The following is a 10152-nucleotide window of genomic DNA, read 5'->3' on the forward strand; positions in this document are numbered from 1 at the left end:
AATCTATTTAGGAAAGAAAAGTCCAGATTCATATGGAATACCAGTATTTTTCAACCATTGATCAGCTTGAATAAACTTATCAGCTGTAAACCTCACCATTTCACTTTTCTGTTTCTGAGAAACTTCTCTATAACTCTCCCAATGCACCCTCTTACGAGTTATTGCACCAATTCCTCTATTATTATACTCTATAAAACTTGCAGTATCAACTCCATAATTATCACTCCATTTACACCAACCTCTCGGACGAATCACGTCGCCGAGAAACGATTCCATCACGACTGTTCTCGAATGTTCGTTACACGGTATTCCCAAACACGTCGAACCAATAAGACTATTATTATTATCATCGGTTTCGCCTTCTTCTGCTACAATGCTGCAGTTTTGCATCACAAAACCAGTGCTCTCATGCTTGTCTACTCGTGATTGAAAACTCACAACTTTTTTCCTTGGAACAATAGGAGAAATTTGACGCTTCACTATGATTCGCGAGTTTTGAATTATAGTCGCTGAGTCGCCTTTTATAATGTCTACACTTCCATGAATTTCGCAGTTTCCATAGAATTGGCGATGCGCCACCGCGTATAAACTTCCTTCTTTTCCTTCGATTTTGCAGTTGAAGAATGCTGCATGATCACAAAACACAAGAAGTGCAGGTGCACCTGCTATGTTAGCAGGTGCAGTGAATCCCATATCTTTGCAGTGGAATCCTTTCCCTTTCACCACTGCATTATTTCACATAACTCAAAATCAAGATTATTTTTTTTTTTTTTAACAATTCATATACTTTGAATTAAGGTTAAAGAGTTTAAGATAATTACCAAAACTAGCCGAACGAAAAGGCGTTGTAACAATCGTCGAGCCTCTCGTGTTGAGCCCGGTCACAACGGTTTGCGTAGGGCCATCGCCATACATGAACACTTTCTCTAAACTCTGAGGTATCACAACTCTCTCTTTATACACACCTTTCATCACATAAATAACACATGAACATTCTATATTCCTCACGCAAGCATTGATTGATTCGGTTATCGTTGTAAAATGGCCGCGGCCGTCTTGAGCAACGATTAGTCTATTGTCCTCATGATCAACTTCCATAGCTTGACGGTTTCCTCTGGTGACCGTTTTCTTAAACCTTTCGTCCGAATCCGGCTTCTCAACGAAATTATCAACAATTGCTAATGTAATCCTTGAAAGAAGAATAGGCATCTTCAAAGAATATCCCAAAATATCAAAGTTATCAGTTCTCAACAACTCATTAGTACAAGTTTGTTGATACGAAATGATCGCGCTTAGACTATTGATAATTTCTATTGATCCCATAGACGAATTCGAATTCGCCATAAAGTTCAAATGTTCGAGCTCATCTTTTCCCATACTCAACAATTCCAAACAATCTCTATACGATTCCGTCTGCAAAGGAGTCAAGCTTTTCTCAGCATCAGGTTTTGGTATATTAACTATCATTAATTCTTCAAGAGTTGCATTAATCGCCGCGTTAATATAATTCGAAGGCGGAGCTCTTTCGCCTACATGTTTCAAGACATGAAGACAAGCTTCTGGTGATTCTGTTTTAGCACAGATAGAGTTAATGCTCTTAAAATCTCTTTCTTCTTTGGCGCCACCACTTAGGTTGGCAAAAACAGCAATCATTACCAATGCAAGAAGTAACATGGAGACACCCATGATTACTATGTTGGTGGCGAAGTCCTCTTCTTCTTCTGAATCACCATCCATTTTGTTATGAACATCCATTTTGTTATGAACGTGTTCAAGATCACCATATTTCATATTCAATTAAACCAACGTACAACGTGTTGTACGCTGATTTAATTTTACAATACTTAACAATGCATGAATACGTACCACTTTTGTTTTAAGACAATATCAATATGATTGATATTGCAACTATTTGATGAATGATAATGATTATGGATTTGTTTAGGTTATCATATAGAGTTTTGAGGACATGGTGGTTTTAGCTAGCTACATGACTGAACTACTATTTTTAGAGAATACACAAATATTATCTTAGCTGGAATTTTTCTTAAATACCTATGTAATGGCATTTTACATAATTGACTAAAAAACGATTTTCAAATAACTGAATTATTTGTTGATAAAGGTGTATCAAGTACCTAACAAATTTCATGCGTTGTAATGTGTTGCTATGATGTTATTGATTCGGGTAAATATTGCGACAAACATGTAAAATTAGTTAGTAGAAAAACAGTTATGTATTGATTTCAGTCGATGGATTAGACATATTAACGTCTCATTTCAACCAACTCTAAAATTTACCACTAATTTCGAGTTAAGATTATTCACGGCATTTAGTTTTTCTAATTATTCAATATACTGTTGATTAATAATTTTATTAATTAATTATGGATTTGACATAATTAATTATTAATAAAATATATCATAGTTAAATGTTATTGAAATAAATTATTTTATTAGAGTTGTCTATCAATGAATCACGATGAGTTGTCTCATTAACATCTATCTAGATTTAGAGAAGTTTGTCATCATTTATGATTAGCGGTGAGAATAGGTCAGATCCGTCTATAGGGCCTATAGCATTATGCTATTAAAAAAGCTTATGCCATTTGAAACAAGCTGTTAGATACGTATAAGTCGGATAATGTAGGTCCTCCAGATGCGAGACTAGTCCAAAGTCATGCCTTCTTAGTAGTTGCAAGTAGGCTTGCAAATACATTTTGGGGCTATGTAGCAAGTAGAATATTATACCTACTCATTCCCAGACGATGGAAGGCTCTAGAGAGACGGCCATCACCCAAAATCTGTAAAATATTTGCAGGTGCAGGGTTGCTCAATGCCCAAAACAGCATGTCGACAAGCATCGTCTCAACACTTATATCTATACCAGACATGAAATAAACTTTGGAACAAAAAAAATGTGAATGTATCAAAGCTTCACACCTTACTATTATTATTAACCACTTTGAACACAATCATTTAGTACTACTTACTCTAACAAAACCCTAAACAAATAAATCATAGATAGTTCATAACTGAAGTCCAATTTCAACTCCGGCTGGAACATGTCTCATGGGAAATCCGGTGAAGCGGAAAACACACTTTACATATTCAGGAACTTTACTTGCATCGCCGTACGGGAAAGATGGAAACGGGACCATGGTAGTTCATCCTAACAAGTGCTGAATGGATACTACGTTCAATAAAGGAAGGATTTACATCCTTGGGGACATGGCAACTCTCTAGATTCCACCAGACAGATACTTTCGCATTGGTGTATTGTGCCACCTGAGTTTGGTACTGCTGCTCCAACTCCACCCATCTTATCTAAGTCTGAACGAAACAATGCTAAACTTGATTTCAAGCGATGATGGGAGAAAATGATGATGACCCAAAGTAAATAGCTCATCACAAAATATGGATTTCCTCACTTTTGGGTGTAGGATTAGGTGTGTCGGATTGAGTTTCAAGTGGTGCAGTAATAGTGGGTGAAGATGAAGTAGTTAATGAATTTGTGAAAAAGGGATTGTTAAAAAGACCTTGATTTTTTGGTGAAATGAGTAAAACGAAAAAGGATTTTGGGTGTGATGTTAAAGCCTAGCCAGAAAAATAATGAATGAATACTTTAGGATCGACCAGGTTTACTTGCGTTAGAACCAACTCAAATTAATTGATGTAATCTTAAAACTTGTCGGAGTCTATGGTGGGTAAACATCAAACTTCTAACGCATATAATTCAAGTGTCACCGCAAAGTTAAGCCATCAAGGTGAATTGAAGCAAGACACGCCTTCAAAGTTGCTGAAGTTTCATCGAGGAGAAAAAATTGATTATACTTGTATAATTAGGGGGAAAACTTGATCATGTATAATCAGGGAAACTCCATCAAAAGTCACGAACGCTCTTACCATCAAATCAATCTTACCATTAAGTCAGGGAAACTCTACCTCGGAGATCTGGATAGAGTACACGTTCTGATTTCCAGTGCGAGGTCCACCGGAACCATGATGGTCGTTTGAGTCTTACGAATAGTGATCAACATGAGCACGAAGCAAGGTACAAATCTCATTCATGCCAACATTATGCTAAAGCTGCATTTGAGTAAAGAGGTTGTCGAAACGACTTTCACGCTCATCTAGAGTGTGCAACAAAGTTGAAGCCATGTTAAGATTGCATATCATACTAATTAATATTAATCTTTTGGATATTATGGATAGCATTTCGATAATACCCCAATTCTAAACCAAGAGTAAGAGATTGCTAATAATACCGCTAGATGATGAAGAATATAAGAAAGATAGAGAGTTGGTAGGACGAAAGAATATTTTAATAAGGAAATTTGTTGTATCTACATTTCTCTTCGGCTACATCCATTATAAAGGGTTGAGATTTATTTAGTTTAAATTGAAAATTTGAGCTGTTGAGTATAGCTTATTGGGCAGACGAATTCTCAAGCAAAATATATTTTGATTTCTCAAATAACTCCATAGTTCAACGTCAATATAAAAAGAAACTGTGCATTCTATTCTTTGAAACCAGATGATACTTCCAGACCTGTGAGGGTCATGCAGCAATGATATCCTTATTTAGAGAGGAAGGGAATGAAGTTATGACTTTGTAAACTTCAAATACTCCTCAACCACTTTTCACAATATCATTACCATGTTGCACTAAAAATTTTAGATAGCAAGTAATGAAATGGTAAAACCATTACTAGAGAAAACTGGTAATAACAATGTTTTGATTACAAATCAGATCAAACAAATTGATCGATGTTTTAGTTCCGAGTACATTTAAAAAGATATTCCCAATACCAAAATAAAAGCGAAAATAAAAAACATTAAACAACTTATACAAGTACAAAGCAAATTTAAATGCGGATTATACATGCAGTTACCAACATTAAAAGGCAATAGAAAGCAGAAAGACCAGAGATCAATTCGCGACTGAATCAACTAATTCAGCATATTGAGCCAGACATCCAAAAGCCAATTTCACACAAAATTCAACATCGTATGAGTACCATCAGCAACAAGACGTGCAATGAGATGCACTATTTCACTATCTTTGAATCATGTTGAAAATTGTATAAATGTGATTTCTCATAATCAAATTCCATCATAATAAACATACCTTGTATTTGTGTTCAGGTAACAAATTAAGAGCTTCATGTAGGAGTTTGAGTGCAGTTCCAATTTTGTTTAGTGTTCTCTTTTCAGTAATTAACCTTCCTGCAACTTTGAAACTTCATATGAAAAAGATTTTGGATTTCCATTACACAAATCCACTGGAGAATCGGACTTGGAAGTTCTTAAATGATAAACAAACAGCACCAATGTTGGTTACCGAGCTAGATTGAAAGTCCATATCACTTCCGGAAAAAAGAATCTAGCTAATATCTCGAACATATATCAAATATACCACTAAAAGGAACCAAGTAACTCAGTTCAATAAGGAAATCTCCTTGCAATATTTGTAGGAAGACTGAAGTTGAGCAGAAGCTTTAGACACGCGAACGAAAAGTAATTCCAAGATAGATCCACTGTGATATATTGCAGGACATAGTAGAAACCTCAGCAACCACACCAAACTGTAGTATTTGGTATTTTCGGGGATCGTCAAAATGCTGTTTTAATATTTCTGTTTTTACTTATCTCCCAAGACGAAGTGAAGGCTTTGATAAAAAAAAAAATATACTAATGATACTGGAATACTAGTGTTCAACATTACTACCTATGGTTTGATTCATACGAGAAAAACGAGAATTATTCAAGTAATTACTGATCCAATTGGCTCGGGATATATTCAATGACTTTTATAAGTTTTCTCTGGCTGCCGTTCAAGATTCTATTACCATAATCGGTGTGCGGTTATGCACCAGCGGTGACCCCTGCTGAATCAAGATTTGACTCAGGAAGAGTAAGGATGAGTGGTTGCCAGCCAGACTGCTGATGAACTATCCATTTTTTATGGAGAATCAACATATTCAATATCTGAAGGACGTCGCCCAGAGCAAGATCTTTAAAGCACATGTTCTTTATCAGCATACCTGCTTCATACCTAAAGAAAAAGAATAGACTCATTTTAGAAAATGAATAGTTTATTTTAGTCAATTATTATATTCTAAGCATAAATATTCTTACTTGCACTGTGTAGCCATTATTGCTGATTTTCCAGCAGGGGTTGTTAAAAAATTTTGAATTTCATCCCAAATTTCTTTTGAGTGCTGTTTAGGATTTCCACCTAAAGGATTTACACATTTCCAAAGTTTATCATTCTTACCAACATACAGCGTCAGAGTACCTAAATTCTGTTTCACCACCATCTGCTGCTCAATTGCACTCTCCAGAGCCTTCTTAACATCAGTGTTGCGATGCTTGGGATCTCCATAACGGATGCTATCAGTTATATTTTTCTCAGTTGGCATCATCTTGGCATTTTTTAGTGAGTTAAGGGCAAGTAATACAACCCCTATAAGGCCTTGTACATATTCAGAAGGTTTAGAAATTCCTGAAGATCCCCACTTACCATTAGCAGGAAGTTTATTATTATTACCCATTGCTGCCGACGATGTAGGTTGATATTCTGGACCATGTGGATAGCCTTGCGTGCTACTGCTATGCACCATATGTCCATTTTGTTCATTCGTTGATCTTACCAGAAGTGGAGCACTACCCTTAGGATTAGGTTTCATCTCTCCATTCCGTTGCGGAACAGTACGGGGGTTATGAGCATTATTAGGATGACCTGAAATGTTCAGATTACCAATATTTGGCATAGATGTATTTGATCCTGTACCAAAATTGGGGCCACTTGTCCTAGGTGGCACCGGTGTAGTTGCAAAAGTATGGGAATTTGGAGGAAATGAATTACTAGGTGCAAAAGGAGGCTGCAATGGAAAGTCGTTCGGTCTTAATGGTTGCGAATAAGGATGTTGATTACCATTATTGCTCCATAACTGATCAGAATTGGGGCGGACAAAATTTGTGGCGGATCCGCTATGAGGAACATTTGGATTATAGTTGCCTGGTCGATAATTGTTTACGTTATTACGGTTATCTTGAGGACCAACTGGGGGTGGACTCATGGCTTTGGACCCATTTGGTTGATTTGGGTTTCTCCAATTCGGTCTCCCCTGATATCTAGAATCAAATCCCCTTCCTCCATTTTGAAATTTTGAATTTCCAGGATGAACCTCAGAGTAGGGACCCCCTTGTTGTTGTGTCTGAGGGGCATTTGAAACAGGAACTTGTAAAGTTTCAGAAGATGATAGGAGGCTACTATTACCAAGCTGTTGTGATTCTCCATTAGATAATGGAGGTCCTCCAGATAAGAGACTAGTCCAAAGCCATACGTTCTTAGCAGCTGCGACTAGGGGAGCAGATGCTTTTTGAGGTTGTGCAAGAAGAATATTATACCTCCTCATTCGCAATTGATGGAGGGCGTTAGAGAAATCTCGATCACCTGAAATCAATAAATAATTTGCAGGTGCAGGGTTGTCCACTGCCCAAAACAGCATGTCGACAAGGATCTTCTTATCACTTGCATCTTTCACACCTATTACCAGATATAAAGAAAAAACTTTAACACAAAAATATGAATGCATCCAAACTTCACGCTATCTGCAATGCAGTAAATTCATAATAGATCATGCCCGAAAAAGTCAAGAAAGGACAGGCAAGTCATCAAAATTTTAGGTAATTCTACAAATCAGATTGTTAATGCCATATCAACCTTCAAATCAAGGCTTTAAATTGCAAGCCCCTAATATTGCAGTTGCGGTGGTAGGCATTAGCCCACAATTACGCTGCGGTTGTAAATCATAGAAATAGAAACTAGATATTGGCTTGCATGCAGCTCAGGGGAATTTTAGAGAATGTTTTACAAAAAAAAGTATTTCCAGTGCCATCTAATATTTATAGAAGGATTTTTTATTTAAGACATAGAAATATAATAGTTCTAATGATTGAGTGTTCTACAACTTGCTAGTTAGTCTGAGTCATTATTTATGTGAACAAAAAAAAACTCAGCCGTCTCTAAATATTTAAAAGAGACAACATAGTACAATAAAACTTTGGCCATGATAATGTTTGAAATTATTATTATGAACAAAATGTTAAGGGCATGTTAAGATCAATAAAATGAAACCATCTTAGTTTAAAGCTTAAGAGAATTGATAGAATTGTACACCTACGAATCACGGACACCCCGAACTGTCCCAAACAACACTGAAAAACAAAGACACGGTGATTCCGGTAATAATTTAAAAAATTAAATGTAATCACAAATGTCAGACCGTCACGGTGAGTGCAACATAGCTTATTAACATTATGATTTGTTTTTCATTCTTATTGTGATAAAATAATTACTAAAAATGATAAGATCTATATTTGGACCATTTTTAAATCAAGGTCTATACTAGATTAACCCTAAATTATAGATGATGATAGTAAATACAATTTTAATAAAAAATATAGTAATTAGTAAGTAATCATGAAAATTCATAAACAGTCATTAAATTCCAATCACAAAATTGGACTTATGTGCGGTTAAAGAAATAAATCACAAAATTGGAAAACACACTGTTCATAACAAAACTCCAATTTCAATTTATGCTAAAATTGATTATATATAGTTACCAGCAGGAACATGATTGAGGGAAATTCCGGTGCTGGAGAGAGCATGCTGCACCGACGCAGGAATTCTAGTCGTATCGCCGTAAGAAGAGATCGAAACGGGACCGCAGAAGTTCATCCTCACAAGCGCTGAACTGATATTCTGTGCGATTTGGTGAGGATCGAAACCCTTGGGAACGTGACAGTTTTCTATATCCCACCATACAGATATCTTGGCCGTGGTGTATTGAACCTCCGAATTCGGTGCTGCTGCTCCAACTCCGCCCATGTTAGCTGAATCTGAATCCGAATCCGATGATCTCCGATCTTGATTCCTGAAGTTCAATTTCAAAGATCAACGATCCGTTCGTTCGTTCGTTCTACTAGAAGATAGATGTAACTGTACAAAGCTTGGTTTATATTGGTTTATACAGTGAGTTTGATTTTCATTTGATGATGGGAGAAGCTGAAGCGTCAAAGCATATTATGTAGTATAAGAGAGAGAGGGTTTTGTATTGTTAACTACGCTGGTTGAGTTAGAAGATTCTAGAGTAAGCTTATCTTCATTTTGGTGGAGGGGAGAGATAGCCCAAGAGATGTACTGTGCTTTGACTCATTTACCCTTTTTCAATTTCTGTCGTGTGAACACCCAATCATCTATTTTGTTAAAATTAATTTCATCTAATAATTAGAACAGTAGTATTTATTTTTTTTTTTACAGAAGAACAGTAGTATTTATTTACATTATTATTGGTTAAAATGAAATTTATTATCTATTTAAAATTGAATTAAGCATGAGCTTAGTCTTTGGGTGGGGTGTGGAAAAGTTCACGTTACGTGATAGATGGGTTGAGATTGAGTTGAGTGGTTGTGAAAATTCTTTGTTGATGGCTTGGGTCAATGTGTCATGATCGTGGACTAGTGCGTGGGACTTGGGGAAGGTTTGATTCCTTTTCTTTGCTTTGTTTTGGTTACTTCCATTTTTTTTATATTTTGGAATTATTGTGCTTTTGTCTCATTACACGCCACCTTCGAACTAATTTCCTAAATATTTTACGAATTATATGTGTTTTGTGGTCTATGGAATTTTGTATCACTTGGGTTATTCGTGCTTTAAAGTGCATCTATGGGCTTTTCCATATTTGGGTTATTCATGTCTTAGAGTGTATACATGGGTTTTCCTTTTTTTAAATGTTCATTCCCCTCTTAGACCATGTGCAATGGGTGTGTTTAGTTGAACTCAACATGCAAAATCTCTTCCAATGGATGTTTAGAGTAGTGTTGAGTGTGAGGTGGAAGAGAGAGGTGTTGAAAAAACTCAGCACAATTGAGGCTGACGCAGGGGGCATGTGGCAGTTTCTGATTGGCTGGCCAGATTTTTATCCATTTAATACTTTGAACTCAATTATTTCGTTGCAAATTATTATTTTTTTTTACCAAAATTCATGATTTTTTTCTCTATTAATAGAGACTTTGTTCATTTGATTTGGACACAGAAAAAAAAACCAAGTTTTTCACTATCTTAATCTTATTATTATC

At 36.0% G+C, this 10152-nt stretch overlaps 2 protein-coding genes across 2 annotated transcripts; both read right to left on the bottom strand.

Annotated features, from left to right (window-relative positions):
• LOC131612769 (pectinesterase-like) lies at positions 1-1755 on the bottom strand. Its single transcript, XM_058884518.1, has 2 exons — positions 822-1755; positions 1-725 (listed from the first exon to the last, which is right to left on the bottom strand). Exons 1-2 carry the CDS (start codon positions 1753-1755, stop codon positions 4-6), a joined length of 1656 nt encoding a protein of 551 aa, XP_058740501.1. The 3' UTR covers positions 1-3.
• A 2957-nt stretch (positions 1756-4712) lies between these two features.
• LOC131610511 (uncharacterized) lies at positions 4713-9180 on the bottom strand. The gene is made up of 3 exons (XM_058882474.1): positions 8638-9180; positions 6142-7555; positions 4713-6058 (listed from the first exon to the last, which is right to left on the bottom strand). The coding sequence occupies exons 1-3, from the start codon at positions 8900-8902 to the stop codon at positions 5869-5871; spliced, it is 1869 nt and encodes a 622-aa protein (XP_058738457.1). The 5' UTR covers positions 8903-9180; the 3' UTR covers positions 4713-5868.
• Between the last annotated feature and the right edge of the window lie 972 nt (positions 9181-10152).

Source organism: Vicia villosa, linkage group LG6 (assembly GCF_029867415.1).
Source record: "Vicia villosa cultivar HV-30 ecotype Madison, WI linkage group LG6, Vvil1.0, whole genome shotgun sequence".
Lineage (NCBI taxonomy): Eukaryota > Viridiplantae > Streptophyta > Magnoliopsida > Fabales > Fabaceae > Vicia > Vicia villosa.

What these genes read in the sequence shown, in the direction of transcription:
- LOC131612769 (XM_058884518.1), bottom strand. Translation starts at nt 1,755, where the DNA reads ATGGATGTTCATAACAAAATGGATGGTGATTCAGAAGAAGAAGAGGAC. An exon ending in TTTTCGTTCGGCTAGTTTTG is followed by an intron (nt 726 to 821) that starts GTAATTATCTTA and finishes GAAATAATGCAG; the next exon opens with TGGTGAAAGGGAAAGGATTC.
- LOC131610511 (XM_058882474.1), bottom strand. Translation starts at nt 8,902, where the DNA reads ATGGGCGGAGTTGGAGCAGCAGCACCGAATTCGGAGGTTCAATACACC. An exon ending in CCTCAATCATGTTCCTGCTG is followed by an intron (nt 7,556 to 8,637) that starts GTAACTATATAT and finishes ATCTGGTAATAG; the next exon opens with GTGTGAAAGATGCAAGTGAT. An exon ending in ATAATGGCTACACAGTGCAA is followed by an intron (nt 6,059 to 6,141) that starts GTAAGAATATTT and finishes CTTTTTCTTTAG; the next exon opens with GTATGAAGCAGGTATGCTGA.